This window comes from Rhinatrema bivittatum, chromosome 10 (genome assembly GCF_901001135.1).
Source record: "Rhinatrema bivittatum chromosome 10, aRhiBiv1.1, whole genome shotgun sequence".
Taxonomy (NCBI): Eukaryota; Metazoa; Chordata; class Amphibia; order Gymnophiona; family Rhinatrematidae; genus Rhinatrema; species Rhinatrema bivittatum.
Window position 1 is genome coordinate 72,430,259 of NC_042624.1, and position 24,385 is coordinate 72,454,643.

At 45.0% G+C, this 24,385-nt stretch overlaps 1 protein-coding gene across 1 annotated transcript in view; it reads left to right on the forward strand.

Moving 5' to 3' along the window:
* Nucleotides 1-24,385, forward strand: part of RABGAP1L (RAB GTPase activating protein 1 like) — a 768,100-nt gene that overhangs the window by 98,607 nt on the left and 645,108 nt on the right. The window contains 3 exon segments of the mRNA XM_029618149.1: nt 5,259-5,472; nt 9,433-9,604; nt 20,845-21,002. Of these exon segments, the coding sequence (XP_029474009.1) occupies nt 5,259-5,472; nt 9,433-9,604; nt 20,845-21,002 (544 nt within the window).

Here is a 24,385-nt window from a genome sequence, read left to right on the forward strand (position 1 = left end):
TGGAAGTCCATACAAATTGAGTTGAAGGTCCAAAGAGAATCCACAATGCTGTCTTTCGGTCTCCCGATATACCTGGATATCCCTAATGAGTTGGTGGCAGTGCAGGATGTATGCATGAGAATGTGGACATGAAGATGGACACCAGTACCATGTCCAGGCACCTGAGGAATATGACTGCTTTCAATTGCCATACTAGTCTGTGATGATCATATCTGCTTTGAAAAGGGCCAGGAAGTTTGACACATGCCTGAGTGTCAGACCTAAAGACTAGTTTATGAAGAGGCAGTCTTGGAATGATATGCTGCAGACCTGCTAAGCATCTTTCTAGATCTCTGTGATTCAGAATTTGCATACCATTATGAAAAGGGTACAGGAATTCCCCAAACACTTCTCTCAAGAGACTCAAGGTGAATTCTGTTCACTGTTGGCTGAAGTTGATGAGAGTGAAAATCATTTACAGACCGATTCTGGAAAGTATGCGCTCAGTGTTGAGCGCCTGCTCTCCCAACATGTGCCCAGCCACCTCTCCTGGGCATGCGATCCTGTATTTAAATGAGGGACAATAGTGCGTCCTTATTGCCTCCTTAGCAATGGAAGTCCAGGAGAGGTCGGCTGTCAGCAGGGTTCAGAAAAACAACGCTCAATTTTATGAGCGTCCATTTTCCAAACCCGCTGACAGCCATGGGTTAAGAAAATGGACACTCGTAAAATTGAGCATCTGTTTTCCTAATCTGAGCCGCCAGCACTTTTAAAAAAAATTTTTTTTTAAATTGAGCATCTGTTTTCCTAATCTGAGCCGCCAGCACTTTTAAAAAAAATATTTTTTAATCTTATTTTTTTACCTTTTGTTTCCTCTGACTTAATTTCGCTTCGATATTAAGTCAGAGGATGAACAAAAAAGCAGTGTTTTCTGCTTTTCTGTATACTTTTTCTAAATGCTCAGAAATTAACTAGGGCAAGTGTTAATTTCTGAGCGTAAAATGTGCAAATCAGCCACACAGGTTTCTAGACTAATAGCCTCATCTCATGCATTTGCATGCGATGAGCGCTATTAGTTTCGGTGGGGGTTGGACGCGTGTTTTCGACACGCTAAACCACTTATAGTGTAAGGGATAGTGGAACAGCGAGTTAAACAGTGCGCTCAGCTGAGGTCAATGCTGGATGCTGCCTGCAGTGGTACAATTGTACCACATTACTGCAGCTATGTGGGTTTGAGGGTGCTGGGTGAGTTGGGATGGTTCAGCTAAAGTAGCAGATGGGGAAGAGGAGTCCCAGAGGCTGCATATATGTTTAGAATTTGGGGAGGACGGGTGAGGAGAGGGAGTTGAGGAGTTGCTCAGAGGCTGGATGTATGTGTTAGGACTGTCCAATTCCAGAAGTGGATCCTTAGGCCGACCGACCAGGATGGGCGGCCGGGAGGCAGAACACACACTGGGTTGACGAGACTTCACCTGGAAACCCGTGACCCCTCCAGAGAAGCTGTAGGAGCCCGGGTCGCTAGGACTTAGGAGTCTTCACCCTGGAAGTCCGAAGTCCCCCCAGGAGGAGCCCGTAGGGACCCGGACCGCTGGGACTTAGGCGAGGGACAGACGAAACCCAGGAAGGAATACGAACCGGAGTCAAGGCAGGCGGCAAGCAAGCAGGGTCGGAGTCACAGGCTGGAATCAAGGCAGGCGGCAGACAAGCGGAGTTGGAGTCACAGGCTGGAATCAAGGCAGGCAAGCGGAGTCGGAGTCACAGGCTGGAATCAAGGCAGGCGGCAGGCAAGCGGAGTCGGAGTCACAGGCTGGAATCGGGACAGGCGGCAGGCAAGCGAAGTCGGAGTCACGGCTAAAGTCAAGACAGGCGGCAGGCAAATCAGGAAACAAAGTCAGGCAGGCAGGATCCGAAGACAGGCAGGCTGGAATCAGGAACCGGGAGAACGAAACGGCAACTAGCACTTCCAGGAAGTAACCTCGTTGCAAGGCAAAGTAAGGATTCCCGGGGCCTTTTTAAATCCCCTTACCGGCGTCTGACGTCATCAGGAGGCGGGCCAGGACATCCGGGGCTGTGAGCAGAAAAGGTCGGCCCCTGCGCGCGCGTGTTCCCCTCCAGAGGGGCGGAGTCTTCGGCGGCGTCTCCCTCGTGGAGACGCCGCTGCCACGCGGCTTGAGAGGCCTGGGACCCGGCGGTTTGCAGCCGCTGCCACGCGGCTCGGGGAGCCCGGCAGTCAGCAGCGCGACAGGAGGAGGTAAGGGCCCGGTCACTGACCCAGTGACCGGGATCACAACAATATGTTCATAGTTTAGGAGAGGGTGCTTCTTGGGCCAATAGGCCCATAACTTTTAAAAAAAATCTTATTTAGGAACCAAGATGGCTGCACATAACTGAGTTCCGATTGATGGTGTTCTGATTTTAGAGTTTTGGATTGTTTCAGTTTGGGGAAGAGGAAGGAAACAAAGAATGCTTACCTTGTGGTATCTCTTACTCAGTCTTCAACTGACCCCATTGGTTCCTTTGTCCAAAAACTAGGATGAGAGTATCTGACAGGCTCTGGAGGAGCCTATCCATGGGCAACCTTGACCCCCTTATCCCTGCAGCAACTCAGGCAATCAAGAAATCAGCAGTCAGAAATGTCCTCTGAGCTGGCAGGGGCTGATGACATTATACAGACTGAGGAGGTGATTGAGGACCCCTTTGTGCAGGGTCAATCAGGACGGAAATAATGAACTGGTTCATCTCTCACCGGATATTTCAAATTTGACAGCTTTTCTGGAAAAATCAGTGGATGATGAGATCATTCCCTATATTCTTATTGTTTCTCTCTTATTTCAGAAGTAGATTGACTATTCAGACTTTATTTTCAAAAAGAGATACATTGTTCTTTAATTTGAGTGTATGCTTCCAGATATGGCTAAGCCTACACAGAATAGGAGGAAAATATTTCTTTTGACGAGCCCAGGGGTTTTATAGCTGGGGAGATTGTTTTGATTGAATTTCCTGTGCAAATATATGGTTAAACCTGCGGGCATTAAGTGTTTATTCTATGAGGTGGCTCAAATTGCTCAGTTTATTAGGGATATGCGGGCACAAATTCAGTCTTTACTGTCTCCCTCTTCTCTTGTAACTTAACGCACACAAGAATAGTAGGAAGCCTGCAACTATGTTAATTCTTTCCCCCCCCCCCCCCCCTTGTCTGTTCAGATAATAATTTCTTCATGCTTGGTGAATGGTTCCTTTTTTCATTTTTGTGGACTGAAGGGATGCAGTGGTTGCTGTATGCATGATTGGATTGTTTCATTTTCCTGTATTATTTGCCACTGTATTAATTTTTAACAATTTTGTCTTGGATGTAAAATTTGAAATTGTTATAAATTAAAAAAAAAAAATCGCAAACAAAAAAATCCTTTTTGGGGGGGATGGGGGAGTAGAGTTGGTTCAGATACTATTCCTAACATCTGTATAAGTTATTTAGTCAGGCGGGGGATCAGCCCTGTAGGCATAAAAGGATTTTTTTTGTTTTTCAGCCACTTAACTAGTTAAATGTTACATATTCAGTTAAGGATATCCGGGTAGCTAGCTAAACTGATATGCTATGCTACCCAGCTAAGTTTAAATCCTGCTCCTGGAATACCTCTTTTTTATTTTTTTTAAAAATACAGTTACGTTTTAGCCATGTGAAAACTTACCTGACTAAAACTTATCCTGTCAGTGGGGGGACATGTTTAAACTTCTAGGTTTGTCTGGCTGTGTCCTAAACTTAGTCAGACAAACTGTTTTGAATGTTGACCTCAAAGACTTTGATTCAGCCGTTGGTTTTTCATCTTCTTCTTTCTGTGGAGACCTCTGTATGATCCATATAGTAGTTTGTAAACTGTTTACTTCAGAGAAGCACATTTTTGTAATTTTGACCCTATGTAAACACCATTGAATTGATTTTTCTAAAATTTGACACATTGATAGAGATTGGAATCCGCCGAAGTTCGCCTAATGGACGCGCTGGCCCTGCATGTAACCAATGAATGCTTCATTCCCTGATGACAAGCATTCTTACATCACATCATTATTCTTATTGTCACATAGTTGGTTCAATCATAGATCTAAGTTAGGGTCTGCTGCCTATCATTTATTGTCTCACTGTAACCAAGTCCAAATACTGAAACAAAACCCATTTTTCATACACTTAATCCCATCCTAGTCTCTGTCCTCACCTCCAGTTTCCAAAACTCCAACTATGTAACCCTTTCACTACCTAACTTTCCTATAGCCATCTCTGGTAAACCCCAAATATTATACATTGTCACTACAACGTGCTGCAGCAGCTAGTGCTTTTGACTGTCATACAGTTTTTGTAAATAGATTATGTAATATAGTTGCTATCTCAACAAAGTTTTAAGTTTGCTGTATCCTTCCTGCTATTACTCTCACTTGGTCCCTTAGACCGTTCCGCATTCTCACCCCGTTCCTTACGATTCCCTTGTTAATTGTAACTTTATCCTTCCTTTCTCCCTACTAGTTTTTTGGCTCCCCAGTTGTATGTGAACCGATGTGATAGTCATTTGAATGTCGGTATATAAAACGTATAAATAAATAAATACATATTAGGTGTCTTCAATTATATCATGCTAGGTGTCAGTTGCAAAGACTGATGCAACATTGCACAATCCATCTCCGGAGTCAGCATGTGGCCCGCCCCATATTTTGACTACAGTGTGTGCCCAAAATCTAACCGTACACTCACTTCTTGAGATACCAGCAGCTCAGAACACAACATGCTTGCTAAGCTCTACAAAATATAAAATGTTTTTTTTCTTTTTATATATCCACTTTGCTTCTCCAGTTAGTCAATCCCTCACATATAAGAGACCTTTAAGAACCCAGAAAAAGGTATTTTTCTCAAATTCCACAGGAACTGTGAGAGAGAATTGTGATTTAATCCAGAAGGTAATAAAAGGTACATTATGGTGGCTTTGTTATTCTAGCATAATTGAGAGTGAGAATAAATTGAGTTATTCTTTAAAACTCTCTCTCCTTAATGTCCTTCCTAGGTCATCTTGACCCTTTTATTTCCTTGCCTCATCTCCTCTTGTTCCTTTGATATCCCTGTTACATGTAACTTTATTTTTCACTTTCTCAATTTAAGTTATTTTTCCCCTTGTTGCTTGTAAACCGATGTGATATGCATATGAATGTCGGTATATAAAAGGTTTTAAATAAATAAAAAATGAAACTCTGCTGAGTCAGTACAACTTACCATGTTTTTCCTAACTTGTTTTCAGAAGTGTCTGCACCTAGAATGCCTTCCCCATCCGGTGAACCCCTGGAAGAAGACAGTGTGTTGTTTAACAAACTGACATATTTAGGATGTATGAAAGTTTCTGCCCCTCGCAATGAATCGGAGGCTCTCCGAGCAATGGCAATTATGAGATCCCAAAGCCTGGCTCCCATCCCTGTAACTCTCTATGTGCCAAATGTTCCAGACGGCTCTGTCAGGTGAGCTCAGATTTTTTTTTTTTTTTGAGTAGGATTTCAGATCTTTTCTGGTATAAGATGCACTTTCTAAAATGTAGGATGTCCTCTATTTTTTCTGCAAGTTGAAAGCAGTATTTTCCATGTTTTATGCTCCCATGTGACAAGTTTTCTTATTAAATAAGTGATTTGCGGGCCGATACAGTAAGGTGCGGTAGAAAGGGGTGCGTTAGTGCCGGGCGCACCCGCGTTTGCCGCATGCACAGTTTGAAACACATACTGCTCGATACTGTATTTAAATGGCATGCAAATGCAAGCCGCGTCCAACGCACATCCAGGAAGCGCAATCCATTTTACTATATAGGCGCTATACAGCGCCTATACAGTATCCTGGGTGCGCTAGTACCTGTCATTTCAAATGACATTTGAAATGACAGGTACCAGGAAATGGATACAGGAGAAGGGCTGACTGACCCCCTAACTGACCCCCTAACTCCCCCCAAACTTTCCGCCAGCCCCCGCTCACCTGCCCTGGCCGCGTCCATCTCCCGCGCTGACAGCTCCGGAGCAGCCCCAGTCCTCTCTCCCCTCCTCCCGGGGGCAGCCGGCAGCAAGAGCGGCTTCAGCAGCCCGGGGAGGATCGGACACTCCCCATAGCTCCCTATTCTCTAAAACGTAATGAGTGCACGCCGTGACCTCGGACGTCCAGCCGGGCGCTCAGGTCATGGCATGCGACGTCCGAGGTCACGGCGTGCACTCATTACATTTTAGAGAATAGGGAGCCATGGGGAGTGCCCGATCCGCCCCGGGCTGCTGAAGCCGCTCTCGCCGCCGGCTGTCCCTGGGAGGAGGGGAGAGAGGATTGGGGCTGCTCTGGAGCTGTCAGCGCGGGAGATGGACGTGGCCAGGGCAGGTGAGCGGGGGCTGGCGGAAAGTTTGCCCGATTCACTTCGGTCTTGTCCCGGGGAGTTAGGGGGTCAGGCAGTGAAGCGGGGCTGGCTGGGGCTGCTCCGTGGCCCATGAAATTTTGTCTCGGCTTGCCTGACGCTCCACACTAATGCAGGGGGTAAGGGTAGGCGGTAAATTATCAGGTTAAACGCGCGGCAAAACTGCAGGTTTAAAAAGCGATAATCGCATTACTGTATGGGAGGGAATAGCTAATCTGATCGTTTACATCTCATATACATGCCGCGGGCGGAAAGGGTTACCCGCAGATTTAAAGAGGCGGTAAGGATGGGTTAAAAGGGATAGTGAATCGCAGGTAGGACTAACGCGGCCAAATTGTGAGTAGAAAGCGGGTTAGAAGCAGGGTAACCGCGGCCGCACTTTACTGTATCGGCCTGTTGGTTTTGAATAGGAGGTCTTGTTAATACTTATAGCTATGTTTTTCATTCAGAGAATCCTGTTGACATTGGGAAGCTGTTGCATACATTTGCTACTCTGTCTGTGAAGAAATATAGTCTGATGATACCCCCGAGTCGTTCCTCTTTCAGCCTCATAGCGTGACTTCTTTTCTAGAATTCCCCTTCCACTGAAAAAGTTTGCTGCATGTATAGATTTCTAATTTTGAGATATTTCACGGTCTTGATCGTTTCCCTTCCCTTCCCCTCCCCTCCTCTCTTCTCCAGGATATACATATTTAGATCTTTAAGCGAGAAATAATCAAAACTGCCGGCCTTGGTGCAAACTCCGTTGGTACTTTTCGCTGTGAGGTTTTTACCAGTAATCCAAAGCAAAATTCAACACAGGCTTTTCCTATAGTTATTGCTCCTGAAAAAAAAACCTGCAGAGATTGCACCTGCTTTCTCTGTGTGCAATTTTTCCATCAGTCTACATGGGTAGGTTTGAGTAATCAAATTTATGCACATAGTTCCTCTTTCTAAAGCTTCCAAATTCCATAACAGTGCTCTTACTTGTAAGTTCTGACAGCTTGGGCAATATTAAAAGCCCCCATTTCTGCAGGTAGAGTATGTTTTCACTCACAGTGAATATTGCTCTCTTAGTCTCTGCACCTTTTTCGTAACCCTTTCCTGAATTGTTTTTAATTTGTAAATATCCTTTCAGGGGTGTGGCCTCCAGACCTGGTCACAATACTCCAGATGAAGTCTGACTAATAACGTATATGGAAACATAGAGCCATGGCTGCAGAAAAAGACAATATAGCCCATCTTGTCTGCTCATTTATTTATTTATTGATTAAGGCCTGGATTTTCAAAAGCCTTCACGCGCCGGGCCTATTTGAAAAAGGCCCAGCCACGCGCGTAAAAAGCCCCGGGACACGAGTAAGTCCCGGAGCTTCAGAAAAGGGGAGGGGGCAGAGTGGGGTCAGAGGCTCCCGGCACAGCGGCCATTTGCCACTGTGTTGGGGGATCACGTGCCGGCAGGTGCCTTTGCGTGCAACAGGTACAACAAAGGTTGGGGGGGGGGGGTCTAGGTTAGGGCTAGGGGCAGGTAGGTTAGGGGAAGGGGAAGGGAGGTTAGTTTAGGGGGTTGGGAAAGCTGTGGACGTCGGCGCGCGCAAGTTGCACTAATGTGCACCCCTTTGCACGCGCTGACCCCCGATTTTATAACATGTGCGCACCGGCACGCGCATGTTGTAAAATAACACGTCCATGTTTGCGCGCCAGGTAGCGTGCGGACATGGACGCGCTCGCGTAGATCATAAAATCTACCCCTAAATGTTTTCAGGTTCTGTTTATAATAGAAGAACCTGCTCAGCTCTACAATCCCTTGCATTCCTTCAGAGATCCCTTGTGCTTGCCCCATACTTTCTTGAATACATGCCGCATATGCTTTGTTTCCATGTGGTGGGATATCCTTTTTTCATGATGCATTAATTTCACACCTCCCTGCTAACAGCAGTTGCATAATTAGTTTCTATCTTTTAAAGAAAATATCTATCACTGGGGCATTCAAGAGAAATACCTAAAGGGTTTCTCATCCTCCTGTTCTGTATTGGTTATGCCTTTCCTTACACCCCTAAGTTTTCTTGTAGCTCTGTCTCATTGTCATCCTGCTTGACCATCAGATGTGACCCCTCTGAGGTGTCTCTTCTGCTTGATGTGCATTAGTATTTCAACCCTATCATGTGCTGCTCCCTTGGATTTCTGCACCCCATATGCATAACTCCACACTTTTTTTTTTACACTGAAAGTTTTAAAATCACAGAGGTCCCTTATTTAAATGTTACTTGACTTCCGAAGAAGGGGCCTGTATGTACCCAAAAGTTCTATGTCATCATCTTGGGTTCAACAGGCAGTATTGCATCTTGCAACAAATCTAGTATCATTGTAGAAACATACTGGCAAATATCATTACATTTGACCTGTAATTTAATAGGTTTATAATTCAGTTTGTTCATTCAGAGTTCCTGATCTAAACTGCCTAGGGATCCTGCTCACTTGTTTGGAAACTAAGGTGTATATCCCCTCTGTTACACTCTTTCAGACCTTTTTCGGTCATGTTAATTGAATATGTAACCAGTCATATTAATCTCTAAAGGAAGCATGCAGAAAGAGTAATTCATCTTCTGCAGGTTGTTCAGTAAGAAGTAGAGATGAGATTTAAATGTATAATTTGAAATTAAAGCTGCACACAGTGTATTGAACAAATTCAGTTTAATGTAATTTAAATCCACATAGAAAAGGTATAAAAACTTAGCTTTGCTTAATACACACAAATGTGAGGAGAAGGAGCTTCCCTTGAGGCAGATGTACAAAACTGTTTAGGGGATGAACATAAAGAAGGCAATTTTCAAAGCAGTTTTACCCATTTAAATTGGTTTGGCTGAAAGCTGCCTTCCATTGCTTGGCTAAAGGTGCATATGAGCTCCCAGGCACACACATACAAAAATGTGCACATAGTTGCAAGCAGATGGACTATTGAAAAGTGCCTCCAGATATGTTTACAGCCTTGTGCTTTCTTAGTGTTCCTCTGCGAGCCTGTGACCAATATGCATTCCACTTTCTTTTCTTCTTCATGCAGAATAATAGACCAATCCAGCAATATGGAAATCGCCTCTTTTCCAATCTACAAAGTGCTTTTTTGTGTCCGAGGACATGATGGGACAGCAGAAGGAAATTGCTTTGCTTTTACTGAGAGCTATCGTACAGAGGAATTCCAAATTCATATCTTCTGCTGTGAGATTAAGGAAGCAGTAAGTGTGATGGAACAATGATAGTAATTTTAAAAGGGGACAAAAGCATATTTTTGTGTTGAATAGTTTTGTTGTTTTATAAGATCTTGAGAAGGATGTTAAAAACAACTATTTAGGAGAATGCCTTGTTGTTCGTTTTACAAGGATTGCTGCAGATATTCATCCATGATTTTGCGAGGTCAGTTTTCCATTTGTACATAACTTCTGTTGGATTGTAAACAGATTTTTTTGTGGAGGCACAGTGAGATGCACCTAAGAAATTAGACCCCCTTTAAAGTTATACCAGGTCCCCATTCTGTTAAAGTTGTGCATGTAAACAAAATAGCACTTATGCATGCAAAGTAACATATATGTGATATGCTATTTTAGAAACCTCAACATGCACGCATAAATCAGGGTCTGTGAGTTAATTTAGGCATGTAAAAAGGGGTGGGCAAGGGGCATTCCAGGGAGGGATCAACAATTATGCAAGTTAGTTGCTCTTTTATAAACAAATTATGCATGTAAAGATGACACCTTACTTGCGTATATTTACTCAAATGATCGTAAACATCTTTAAAGTGAAAAAATGACCGGATGGGGGAGTTTGGTTGAAATGGGGGGGACTTCAGGCTGAAGAGCCAGGTGTGTTTTCGCGAACAGCAGATGGACAGGGTGAACTGGTAGACTAATTAGTAAAACTGGTTATTTCATTGCCACGCGCATGTTAGAAAATCCTTCCTTCCACTTAAGCATGTAAAAGCCAACTTATGGGGGATAAATTAGTCTAAGTTACACATGCAAAATCTACTGGTGTATATCACAAATGTATATCATTTGTTCACTTATCTGCCTAAATGTGATTATTTGGCTAAGTTTGGACTTTTCTCGGCTAAGTAGTAGCAAAGTTTCAACTTATCTGGTTAAGTAGCAGCAAGGCTCTACTTGTTCAGATAAGTCTGAAAAATGCTCCTTTTCTTCTATCGCTTTTCAGATTTATCTGGTTAAGTAAGATAGCTGGATAAGTCTGAAAAAATGCTACTTAGACTGATAAGTCGTAGAATGCTATTTATCCAGCTAATCAGGCAAAAACACCATGCAGAGCCTCTGAAAATCTCTTGTGTCATAAATACAATCAGAGGTATAGCGAGGATATTATGTAATTAACTTATACTTTATTGTTAACAACATATGTTAAAAGATTTTTTACATGACATGCGGACCACTAACAGACCTTGTAAATCATCAATCTATATACATTGTCTCTGTAAGCAACTTTAACATTGTTCCATCAATCATGCAAATTATCAGTAAAAATACACACCAACCCATTAAACCCTCATATACATTTATGCATTACCTTCCATTCACACCATTCATACTTTATGCCTCACAGACCATCCACACCACACATCCATCTAAAATCCAATCACCAAGAGAAAAAAATCCCCCATCACACATTAAAACTATATTCCAAAATATGTTGAGAAACACTTATATGCTTTCAAGCAGTTAAATCAACTTCTATTCTCTGTATATTTCTTCTGTTCTCAACTGCCTAAACTCCCGACGAGAGCCTCGTTTCACCCCACAGCAAGCGGCCTCATCAGGGAAATTGGTGAAAAAATTCCATCTTAACTCACACATGCATGACATGTTCTAATAAGTTCTTCAACTTCTTCAAATGCTTTCAATGATCAGTTATGTCCGAAAGGATCCACTAGACATCTACCCATCTGCAGTATAATAAAAAAAAATGCTAATTTTCCATTCAACATCTGAACAAACAATTATTTCTATGATACCTCATGGGAACCCATGAAAGGGTTCCTTCGTGCATATCGTTTGACTTTATTAAAAAAATTACTGGTACCTAATGCAGCTGCATAGCTTTCTGAAACTCAACTTTGATCCCGCTTCAAATTTCCTCAGCCTCAACAGTATATTGCTGACATTTTCCTCAAACTACCAAAGCGTTTTTCAAAATTTGTAACACGGTATCTTGATCTGTAATACATATACATATTTATGCAAATTATGGTGTCCTACCGCATTCTGCGATAGCTTAATGCACACTAACATGAGATTTAATGTCAGAAATAACTACACCTTTTTTTTTTTTTTGCGGTACAAGGGAAAAAAATGTTTTTAATGTGCGCTCGCGGCCAGTAACTCAGATTTCAGCTTTTATCACATGCAATGTAAAGAGGCCTTCTATCACACATCTACCATGCCCTTCTGGGCCAATTAGCACACCTGTTCTAACCTGGCCTGTCTTCCTAAACCCATAACGTTTGTGGCAAGTTTAGTTGATGGGGGATACTGGATGCTTCAGGAGGCTCGCTGCAGACAACAACTAGAAGAAGAAGAACAACCATAAGAATAAGCAAGGGAAGTTCCAACCTCTTCTAGGGAAGTCCCAGCACCAGAGCCCGAGCCAGGGAGAGGGTTGGGGTCCATGGCAGCGCTTGACACTCAGGCAGGCACAGCAGAGGAGATAAAGGGAGCACAACTTTCCTCCACATGCCTCATTGCTGGGCATGCCAGAGGATTATGTGGTTAGCAGGTATGGCCTCAGCTCTCAGGCTATCCTGTAATTGAATGAAGAAATCCGAGGGGATCTGGTCATGGAAAAGTCCCATGCTGTGCAAGCCTCACCAAACTATTGGCCACCCTGCATTTCATGGCAACCGTCTCTTTCCAAACAACAGTAGGGATCATGTGGGAAATGCCCTAAACCGCTGTCTGGACCCGGTCATAATAGCTGTATCTGTCTACATGAATCGCTACATAGTATTTTCTTGGGACAGGCAGGACTTGATGGAATTGAAGAGAGGCTTTTATGCCATCGCTAACTTTCCCAATATTCTGGGAGCTATCGACTGCACTCACATAGCCATCATCCCATCCCGTGACAGGAAGGAGATCTTCTGCAACAGAAAGCTCTTCCACTCCCTCAACTTGCAAGTGGTCTGTGATGCTTGAATGTGCATCCTCGACATGGTGGCCAGGTACCCGGGAGCCATGCATGATTCTTTAGGCAATCTGGCCTGTATGAAAATTTTGAGGATGGCCTTTACGGTGACAGTTGGCTCATAGGTAAGAGAGATACTTCTTTCTCTATTCCATCTTTGGCTATGTGTTAGCAGCAAATGGCATGGACATGGAGGGGCTGTGGGGGATGTAACAGCATCGCTGACATGACAAGTGGCTTGTACAGTTAGGTCTGCTCACCATTGCTCCAGGGCCTGGCTTTCTCTCCCCATGCTCCAGAGGCCTGCTAATCTTGTGAGGCCAAACTATGCAGTTGCCGTATCTTGGTGTGTGAGCAGGCATTGCACACTTTCAATGGGTTCACATTAAACAGTGGCCTTTTCCATTCCTTCCATTTGGAGCAGTTGAAATCTCACTGGTTAATCATAGCATTTAAATGTCCACACTGCTGGTACTCGCAGATCCAGGTGTAGGCTGTTAGTGATGGGTCAGTCAGGATGTCAGGCACAGTTTGTTTTGCCCATCACAAAGGTAAACCAGAAACAGTGGCTTGTGCATTTTGGGGCCTAGCATATTCCATGTGTCAGGGCTGACGGATTTGTATCTCTGGAGAGCATACTGCAGAGCAGCCAGGGGCTTGCACATTCAGACCACGAGGTAGAGGTTTTTCTGCTAGGATAGGTGTGACAGCTCTGATGTACTGCTTCAGGGTTTGATGACTGCTATGAACGAGTAGCCTTAGGGGCAGATTTTCAAAGGCTACGCGCATAACCCGAGAAAATCTGCCCCTGCGCGTGCCGAGCCTATTTTGCATAGGCTCGGTGGCGCGCGCAAGCCCCAGGACGCGTGTATGTCCCGGGGCTTTGAAAAAGGGGTGGGCCGGGGGCGGGGCTGCGGTCCAGGGGCGGGGCCGGGAGCATGGCGGTGGTGTGGGGCTGAGTGCTCCTGCACAGCGACCTGTGTTGGGGCATGGTGTGCCGGCAACTGGCCGGCACGCGCAAGTTATGCCTGCCTTGGGCAGGCATAACTAATACAACAAAGGTAGGGGGGGCTTAGGTAGGGCTGGGGGGTGGATTAGATAAGGGAAGGGAGGGGGAGGTGGGGGGGAGCAGAGGGAACGGGGAAAGTCATTGGGGCTCCTCTAGGGCTCGGCGCGTGCAAGGTGCACAAGTGTGCACCCCCTTGCGCACTGCCAACCCCGGATTGCGCGAACAAATTTACGCCCGTGCGTATTTTTTAAGAACTGGCCCTTAGCTTGGTTGTGAATGGCTGCCACGCATTTGGTGGAATTCCCAGATGCAGTTTGCTAGTCTGGAAGATCTGACCTAGATTCAGCTACTGCTATTCTGGTCATATAATGTTACAGAAAAAGGTGGCATGCAATTAGGGCAGGGAAATAGGCTTTTAAGGCTCATACTAAGCTAGAGGTTAGCTTCTACTGTCTTACAGTATGCTGTGGTTTGACAGCCAGATCTCAAAGTGACCATGGTGGTAATGATGCCCCCATTTTGTCTTAGCCTCAGGAGATTTGGGATACAGTTGTAGGACCTGGCTTCTAACCCCCATTGCTATTTCCAATACGCCGGCAGAGACAAAGTACAATGAGGCTTTATATTCTACCCACTGTGTCATAGAATGCACCTTCGGAGTTCTCAAAAGTAGATTTCGCAGTTTGTACAAAATATGTGTGTTATTGGTTGGACTGCGGAGTTAGCAATCTGTTAGAGTTGCTGCTCGGAGTTAGCAATCTGTTATAGGAGCTGCTAGGAATTAGCAGTCTGTTAGGGTTTGCTCCTCCCAAGGGGAGGAGTTAGCAATCCTGTTGAGCTTTGCTCCCCCAGAGGGGAGGAGTTAGCAATCTGTTAGCGACTTAGCTAGGGTTAGCAATCTGTTGGCAAACTGTTATGGAGTTGCTCCCCAGAGGGGAGAGGTCAGCAACCATATAAGATCTGTTCTTCCAGAGGGGGAGGAGTTAGTATCTGTTATGGATCTCCGCACAGAGTGGCAACCTGATATACGAAAGTCTCCCCTGAAGGGAGGTGTTGGCCATCTGTATGGTTCCTGCTAAGAAGTAGCAATTGGTTGTGATACAGTTCCTGAGGAAGGAGATGTTAGCAACAGTTGAGGGTTAGACTGCAAGGTAGCAGTTTGTTGTACTCAGCTCTTGAAGTGTGAGAGATGAGCACTCTAATGTAGAATGGTGAATCCTTGGGCCGATGGCAGATGACAGCGCCCTCAGGAGGATATCATGAGTGGGACCACCGACTAGGCTGGAGTATGGAGACAGACACAGATAGTTCTTTATTAGACAGGTAGTAGAACCACCAGAGGTGGCAGTATTGAGCTGATATGCCCGGCAGGGCTGAAGTCCTTCAGATCCTGGAACTGCTATCTCCGGGTTTGCTGAGCTGTAGAGAGAGACTTATAGATAGTGAGTAGACAGGGTATGCTGGAATCATAACCAGATGTAGATGATACACTCACATAGATTAATAAGAAGGCTCAGTAGCTAGAGAGAGTTAGACCCTCGAGGAGCAAGTACCTGGTTCCAGGGACAGCTCTGAGAGAGCGATGGTAACTCACAGTTATCTATCTCTGTGATGGTTTCTAGGCAATAGAGAATAGTTAGTATATTCAGGAACAGGAGCCTCTAGATGAGTACTGGTTCCTATATGCAAACTGAAATAAGAACTTACAATATCTGTATATGAAATAGTTTCTGAAATAGAAGAGAGTCTTCAGAGAGTTTTAGGAGCATGGGCCCTCGAGGAGCGAGTACCGATTCCTATCTGCAATCTGTAATAATAACTCATGATCTCCATACCTGCGATAGCGTCTTAGACAGAAGAGAATCTTCAGAGTTCTAGGAAAATAGGCCCTCGAAGAGCAAGTGCTGGTTCCTATATGCAACTGGAATAGAAACTCACAATGTTCACGTCTGCGATCGCTTCCAGGCAATAGGGAGTCTTCTGTGCGTTCAGGGACATAGGCCCTCGAGGAGCGAGAACCAGATCCCGTCTTAGCAATCTGAAAACAAGAAGAGAGAGCGGGGCCCCCGAGGAGCGGGTACCCCTGGTAAGTTTGAGGAGGCAGAGCAGTGGAGAATGAAGCGGATCGAGATGATCCCCGCAATCAATCCCTTGCTAACTCAATTCATAAGCGTAAGCAAAGACCTTTTATGTTGGAAGCGGATGACGTCACTACGGGGGGACGCCTCTGAGGTTCGCGCCCTTGCTGGTACAAACTTCGGAGCGCGCGTGCGCTCGCACCCTACGTCATCAGGAACATGGCGGATCCGCAGCGTCAGGCCAGCCCGGGGACTCCGGGAAGAAACGGCGAGGAGAAGCCGTGGCAGCAACTGTCCATCAGACCCGAAGGGAGTCGCCTCAGAGGTAGAGAGGGTGGAGCGAGGGCAAGAGCAGGCACAAACGCAACAATGTGGAGTAGGAGATATAGTGCTGCTCTGCTTTGTATTCCATAATCTCGCTCTATGCCACGGGATACCAATGGAGATACTTCTGGATCTACCCCCGGATCCTCCATTTGCACCCATACAAGCTTCATAGAATTCTACTTTGTATGTTAGGCCTCAACTACCCCTTCCACTTCCATGGAAGGGAGGCCAGTAGAGTGTTTGCAGCTGCTCTCCTCTTTATCATCTTTCTTTAACTCACAACTCCTCTGTCTGGGTCAGTGTATAAAAGAAACCATGCATGCCTACTTAGGCTTCATCTTGACAATGGAGCAATAGACTGAACTTGAAAAATTGTAGTCAAAGTAAAGATAACACCAAATACATGTGGTTGGCCTAATGTGTTCTGACTGATAGTGAGTCTAAAAGAGGCATGTGTCGCAAGAGAGGTTGTGTAGGACTGCCAACACAGTGTAGATAACTTGGCTTAGCTTCTGCTGTTTTTCTTGACAGGCCTACCCCTAGGACCCTCTCGTAGCCCTCACGTGTGGGTGAGATAGTGCCATAGGTGTGATGGAACTCCATCTGGGCCTTGAACATGGAAAGCAACAGCTCTAGAAATCCTATAAATCACAAGTAGCTCTGAAGCTTAAAGACACAGCCTAAAGCTACAGGTAGACAGTTTAAGGTATCATTCACAGACTTGCCATTTTGCAGCCTCGTTCTATAGCTGATACCCCTGTGCATGTGAAGTAATCACCTATATTTGGGATGCTTTGTGTCATATGGGCCTGCAAAGACACTGCTAACAACACTGCTTCAGCTGTTTCAGAGCCAGTGTAGAGTGCTCACCTAGCAGGCCTTCAGTTCCAGGCTTTAGAAAAGCACCTGTGCAACATTATGGTATTCCCACAATGCTCACAGGTCATTCCAAGCTAGCATATCTCTTTGTGGTAGCATGCACCCATACACAAATGCACCCTGCTACACCTACCTAGGCAAAATGACAACTTTCATGTACAGATGGTGAGGGCCTTGGCCGTTGGGATGTCATGTTGGTTAGGTTAGCTTTTCGGGAAGGCTACACAAGGATGCTGGTCAGACTATGTGAAGACAGGATTGGGAATCAGATGTTGTCATGCCTTCACTTGTATTCAGAAATGTCAACGTCATAGTATAGTTTCTAATGACTCTAAGAGCACCCACATGTCTCCTAAGAAAAGGTTAATGTCATTGAACCCAATGCAAAGGTGTGTTAGAAGCTTTTTGTCTCGCCTGACCTGTCACAGGTAGCCTTTGTCAGATATGGAGATGACACGGTGCTGCAAGGCCCTTGGCTGGTGTAGCTCAGGGTTAGTCATGTGGTGCTGCTGTATGTATGATTGTACGTAGAAAATATAAGAGTAGTTTGCTTGTTGCGATAGCTAGTATCAGTTACAGTCTTTATGCTATCCGTGTCTACCCTTAAAGCACATAGGCTGAGGACTCCTGGGGTGAACAGCTTGCAGAATGGTCCGTTTCCAAGGTCAAGTCACCATCTTTCAGGGGTTTTATGGTTGGAGGCCCTTGCTGATCCACATGGCTGACGGGACGTTTGGCCAAGCTGGAAGAGTTGCTTTCCTATAATCTGTGTCTCATGTGGTGTTTGTCACTTTTACAGTTAGTGGTGAGTAGGACAGGTATGCTGATAGACTCTCAATCATCAGCTCTGTGTATAGCATAAAGACTAGAGAAGTTGTTGTCAGCTGATGATCTCAGGAGCCTACAACCTGCCTCATTCGCAAACCTGTCACTGTGCTGAATGTATGGGGCAAGAGCTCCCAGAGGTGTCATGTAGTTGGCTTGATGGCTTATGCACTTTCTGTGTTGGTCTCTTGCAAGACAAGCATTTCATGCCATCTGAGGGCTTGAGGGGCCCATGTCAGTACCTCTGACGAAGTGCTTATCATATATGCTTCTCACAGATGGCAGTCATGTTGACAGGTGTACCAAATCTTCTTGCGTAGTTCAGACTCTGAATCCCTCATTATAAATTAAGTAACTGGCAGCCTCAGACATCAATGATGGAGAATTACGGACATGCCAGGAACATACTCATTGCTCATGTGTAGGTGCACAAACTGCTGGAGGTAGTCTGTCCACAAAAAAATGCCAACACATATGTGTGTGTCTGGGTGAGTGATGTGCTATGTTAGCCTTGGTCTACATCTGTGTCTGGGGGTGATGTTGGCCTTGTTGTTCCTTCCATTACCACATCTATGCATACCCCAGAGCAGACAGTGTGCATACATTTTGCACAGACTAATTTTCGACACAAGTGATCCTGTGCTTCCACTGATTACAACGGGTGCCTCAAAGATACGATTGTAATGTATGGGGAAAAAATGGCCTCACGCTTACTCAAAGAACTTTCTACCTACAGCTTACACTGTTTATTCCTTGTGTTTGGGGGGGGGGGGATTGAGAAACTTGACAGCGTCAGACTATATGGTGTTTCACACTTCTGGATGAGTAGATATTTGCCTGTAGTGTACACCTTCCATCTCCCGGACCCTGATGCTCTTCTACATAATACTTGGAGTGGCCCTAATTGTCCTGTTATTTGGGGGTGTGCATGGTTCCAAGAACTTCAGCTGCCAGAGAGGGTTTGATGGTTTTTGTTTGGCGGGGGGGATGCTTGAGGCCTGCTAATACTCCTATTAGAGATTGCCTTTTGCAAGACCGTTGCCTACTTACCCTCCTCTCTGTAGAACATATTCTGGACATTCCACATAGAGGCTTCCAAACCAGGCCACATCTTTTGTTCCTTACTTTGCCAGATGTATATGCTGACAAGTTATGCCTACAAAGATGCTGCCATATGTAGCTCGATATGTTTTGTGTGCATACATAGAAGTGGTGGCACATTTCTGCAGTTGATTTTAGGGGACAGATTTAGCAGCCAATTTTCCCCACATTGCTTGTCCTCTACACAACCTGTGCATTATGCGCCTTAGTCTACTTGCAGGCTGATTTGTGTCAGCATCTGGGTGACAACTGAAAAGGAGTGAGGGAGTTGTGTAGGTTAGAGAAACCCGACAGCCCAAGAGCAGATAGCTAGGAGGCCTGCTGTTGCTTGGGAACAGGCAGACCTCTATAGATCTGCTCTTGGGCTATCTGGTTTCTCTAACTTACACAGCTCCTCACTCCTCCTTAGTTGTCAACCAGCTGCTGACACGGTGTTAGAGCAGCCTGCAAGTAGAAGACATTTTGTTTAGTGTGGAACCTAAAAAGGGTTTTGTCAAGATTGCCTATTAGGTGGAGTGAGGACCTTAGTAAGGGGCCCAATGTTAAGTCTTGTGGGGTGATTAGTGTAACTTGCCTTAGGAGCCTTTGCTATGCATTGATGTTTTTTAGTCTTAGTCTTTTCTATGGTTTTCTCTTGTAGAACCCAACTCTTCTTCCGCCTAGATCCCTTTGTCAATCGGCTGCCTCACAGGCAAAAGGGAGAGAGGTGGTGCTTTCAGCACTGAGTGGTTTTCTGCTTTGACTTCTCAGACAGCCTATAGCTTGGGACTCACCCATGTGTGAGGACTACCATCCTGCTTGTCCTAGGAGAAAGCAGAGTTGCTTACCTGTAACAGATGTTCTCCGAGGACAGCAGGGTATTAGTCCTCATGAAACCTACCCACCCGCTTCTCCTGGGAGTTGGTTTCTACTTGTATGAGCTGTAACATGGACTGAGGGACTCTGCCTAGGGGCAGGGTGGTAACTACAGCTGCACATTCTTAGTAGGGCATGTTTGAAAGTTCTAGAAGTTTTGAGATCAGAGTTCCAGACTGGGCTCCATCTGCAGATGACATCTCTGTGTGAGGATTAACATCCTGCTGTCCTTGGAGAACACCTGTTACAAGTAAGCAACTCTGCTATGCATGCTGCGTAAAATGACGGGTGATGTGCTGACGCAATGCTCGACGTGAAAATTGCCTATGCAGTAGACAGGAAATTAACCTAACCACGCCCATTTTTTTATCGCAGGTGCTATTTCTGCTACATTTATAGCATTTTGATTAATCTAGGCCTTAGATTGTAAACCTCTGGGGATAGGGAAATACCTATAGTACCTGAATGTAATTCTACTTTGAAAGCACTTAAAAAGCAGAATATAAGTAAATATTATGGGGTGGATTTTATAAACTTGCGTGTGCACGTCCATGTGTGTGCACTACCCGGCGCGCGCACATGGGCGCCCGATTTTATAACATGTGCGAGTAGGTGCGCGCCTTCACCCGTTCCCTCCTAGGCTGCTCTGATTTCTGAGCAGCCTGGGAGGGAATTTCCCAACCCCCTACCCTAACCCTCCTTCCCCTAACCAACCCACCCCCTATCCCTAATCTAAACTCCCCCAAAATTGTTCTACCTGTTGCGCCTGCCGGCAGCCTGCCAACACACAATCCCCGGCACAGCAGTAAATGGCCGCTGTGCCGGGAGCCTCTGACCCCACCCCTGCACTGCCCCGCACCCTCCCTGCCCCTTTTTCGAAGCCCCGGGACATACGCGCGTGGCCGGGCCTTTCTAAAATAGGCCCAGCGCGCGTAAGGCTTTTTAAAATCTACCCCATTGTGTGTTTGTTACATATATCAGCATGTTTGCGCATATATGAGGTCGTATTTTATAACCTGTGCATATCATTTGCACACAGGTTATAAAATACTGTAGCAACTTTGTGCATACCCTTGTCCATGTGTACATGGGCACATGCGAGCAGCTTGGAAAGTTACCTTCTTCTTCTGAAGGGGAAGCAGTGAAAGAGAGCCTTCCAAAATATTGTAGACAGAATTATTTTACATGCCTTCTTTTTTTTTTTTTTTTTTAGGTGAGCAGAATTTTGTATAGCTTCTTTACTGCATTCAAACGGTCCTCCAAGCAAACTTCAGATGTGAAGGACTCTGTTCTTCCTACACCAGACAGTGATGTGTTCACTTTCACTGTGTCTTTAGAAGTTAAAGAAGATGACAGCAAAGGAAATTTTAGGTAAAGAGAAACTCAAAAACATGATTGTTATAAAATCAAATGAATAGGTTATGCTAATGAGAGTATAGATTCTTTGGTTGAGCTAATGTATAACATTTAGGAATTAAATCTAGGAAATCAGCCCCCATGCATTCTCTTTCAGTTCTACTGGTGATAAGATAGCACTTTACAAATATGAGGTTACTAGTTTGCATTAATGTGTGGTGTTCCATGTCATACGTACTTCCTAAGCTAAGTCATTTTTTCACTCACCCTCTCAACACTTTGGAGTCCTTCTCAGATGGACTGCCCATAGACACAGGTAATCAGGGTGGCCAATATAAGACATTACCTTGGTAAAAGCTATAAGAAATGTATCCCCATTTAAAAGGCCAACTTTTGCACTGCCTCCCCTCCCCTTTGGCATTCAGATGAGTGGCAATGGTGGCAGCTTGACATCATGGGGCCACAGTAATCATTCATTTACATTATTGATTTAGATTTTTATATTTTGCTTTTCACAGACCCTTGATCTTTATTGCCACCCCTTCTCTTTATCCTATGCTTTCCAATTACAAAGAAATGAGTATCATGGGAGTAGAGCAGTCAAGGATGTAGGAAATACTGTGTCCTTGACCTGCCGCTGTTATGTCCACAGTACTGTGCCTCAGCATACTGAGAGGACCCTGAAGGAGAGGGAGAGGGAGGGGGAAATGCGGGAAGGGAGAGATTAGATGATTGTAAGGAACATGAAATGGAGAGATGGAAAAAAAAACCAAACCCTTGGCAGATAGAGATAAAACTAATGTAGGAAGAGATAGCAGATGATATAGGCAGATAGGAGTCATTTATGTTGGTGTGCGCTTTATTTAAATCCTTTTTGGGTTACTTCAGCCTTTATGACTTCTCTATTAGATAGGTCCCTCCAAACCATACACTGCTGAGTAACTATCGACATACTCCCTTAGTATAGTTTAAAAGCTTTTCTATCTCCTTTTGGTTAAGATGGAGCCCATACCATTGAAATAGGCCCCACCTTCCCCAGAATGTTCCCCTGTTGCTAACAAATCTAAAGCCCTCTTCCCTGCACCACTGTCTCCTCCATGCATTGAGACTCGAGCTCAGCCTGCCTTTGGGGCCCTATATGTGGAATGGGGAGTATTTCTAAGAATGCAACCCTGGAGGTTCTGGTTTTCAGTTTTCTACCTAAAATCCTAAATTTAGCTTCCAGAATCTCTTTCCTGCAGTTCCTGTGGTGCTGGTATGCACATATACAGTAACATGCCATCACCCATGGGGTGCTGCACCGCGGTCAGCATCCTGTGCCTCACAATCGCAGGCCCAGTGCTGTGTCCTGCAGACTGCTGGGGCCTCCCTGTATGTTTCCCAGCGATCTGCTCATCTGCTTCATCCTGTTGCTCTGAGGTAAGGGTCATAGCAGCTCACCAGCTTTATTGGGCCAGTGCCCAGGATTTCCTGTGGCATGGACTGATGACATCAGTAGTGCTTTAACCTAAAAGGAAGCTCACCCCTCTGTCAGGTGCCTGAGCAACAGGTGCTGTTTCTTCACTCCTCTGCGTCTGGCTGTTCCTGAATCTGACTACAGATTGAGACCTGGCCTGGTTCCTGACCTTGCTTCCATCTGCTGCCTGCCCTGTTTCTTGCTTGTTTCCTCCTTCTGAACGAACTCTGCCTGCCTTTACCTTGCCTGCCCGACCATGTCTCTGCCTCATGATTCTGTACTGTGCCTTGGTCCTGTCCGTCAACGGTCCTTGGCTCCACTATTCCAAGCCTGTGATGTGTACCAAGATAGCTGCCTCTTCTCTAGCACTCTCTAAAATCCTATCTAGGTGACATGTGAGGGCCATTACCTTTGCACCATGCAGGCAACTTACCAAGAATCCTAATGCCTACCAGCCTACCTACTATCTGCATTCCTAATGACCGAATAGCCAGTATAATAGCAGTCGTAGGCAAGTATCCCTGGAGACACATTCTTGATGTGAAAGATTAAGGCATCAACTGGTATGTAGATCCTAGCTACAGGATCACTTCCTGCCACACTAAAGTGATGGTCTCCTCCAAAGCAGCAGAAGGGCTGGCAGACTAGAGTTAGGACTGCTCTACTGTGTCCCAGAAGGTCTTCTCTATGTTCCTCTGCCACACCTCCTCCAGATTTGCCAATCTGGCCTCCAGAGATTGGATTTGTTCTCTGAGAGCCAGGAGCTCTCAGCTTGTAATTTACTAGTAACTGTATGTCACCAGAATAACACCATCGAGCATTTTAACTCATTTTTTTTATTGTGTCCTCTTGTAAGGCCTCTGTCACTCAAGACTGTTAGTGCAACTTCATATAAGCCATCTTTACTTTGTGAGACAATATTGAAATAAGCTATTAATGAATGATTGTGAAATGTTTGACTTTAACTAGCTGAAGGGAAGGAACAAGTGTTTCTAAATATGAGATGTATCTCCTTTAAAATTCTAAAGAATGAACGGTTTCCAATTAGCCCTACAACACATTGAGAATATCGATTATTTTTTTTTCATTTACTTAAAGTTTACTTATTTTAAGTTGGTGTATTTTAAAATGTCCACCATACTGTGAAAATCATATATGAACTAGATGTGCCTATTATCAATCAAGAGAGGGCTGCAGAATCTCTTTGTCAGTACTGAGAGAGCCTTGATAGGATAGCACTCATCTTTTCTTCCATCCTAGAAGAAAGAGCTTGGCTCAGGATTTGTTTGTTTCCTTTCTGTCCTGCTCTTGCTTAACATTGCTGGGTAGAATGGTCCATGTGGTATAGTTTCTCTGGAATCTGCAGTTTTACTGATTATACAGACTCCGTACTTGCTGGCATCAGTGACTGGTGTCCATTACTGCTGAGTTCAGTTGCTGAAGTCAGTTCAATGACAGATCCCACAGTTTTAAACCATCCTTTGTTTTGTTTTGTTTTTTTTCCCCCATCCTTTGCCACCAGTATCTCAGCATCCTGCATCCTTCCAACTCTTCTTTCTGCAAAAACATTTCTATTGGTGAATCTTGTTAATTGACAATTTAACATTATATGCTTCACATTATAGCCCAAATTTTAAAAGTGTTGCTTGTGCTAATAAAAGACCCATATATAGGAGTAGATGGGCCGCGCAGACTTTAAAAGCCGCTAATCATTTGCATGCACAAGCAAAAAAAAAAAAAAGGGGGGGGTGGGGTGGGCAGAAAAGGGGCTGGGTATGGGCGTTCTGGCGTGGGCCCAACAGTTAATCATGTAACTCCGTAGGTTAAAACAGGAGGCCGCAGCGCGCAGCGGCTTGTTAGTCGCATATGTTTATTGTCTGCAGGAGTCGCGTTTTAGGGCTTACATGACAGGGAGGGTGAGTGGTCCGGGTAAACTGGGGGT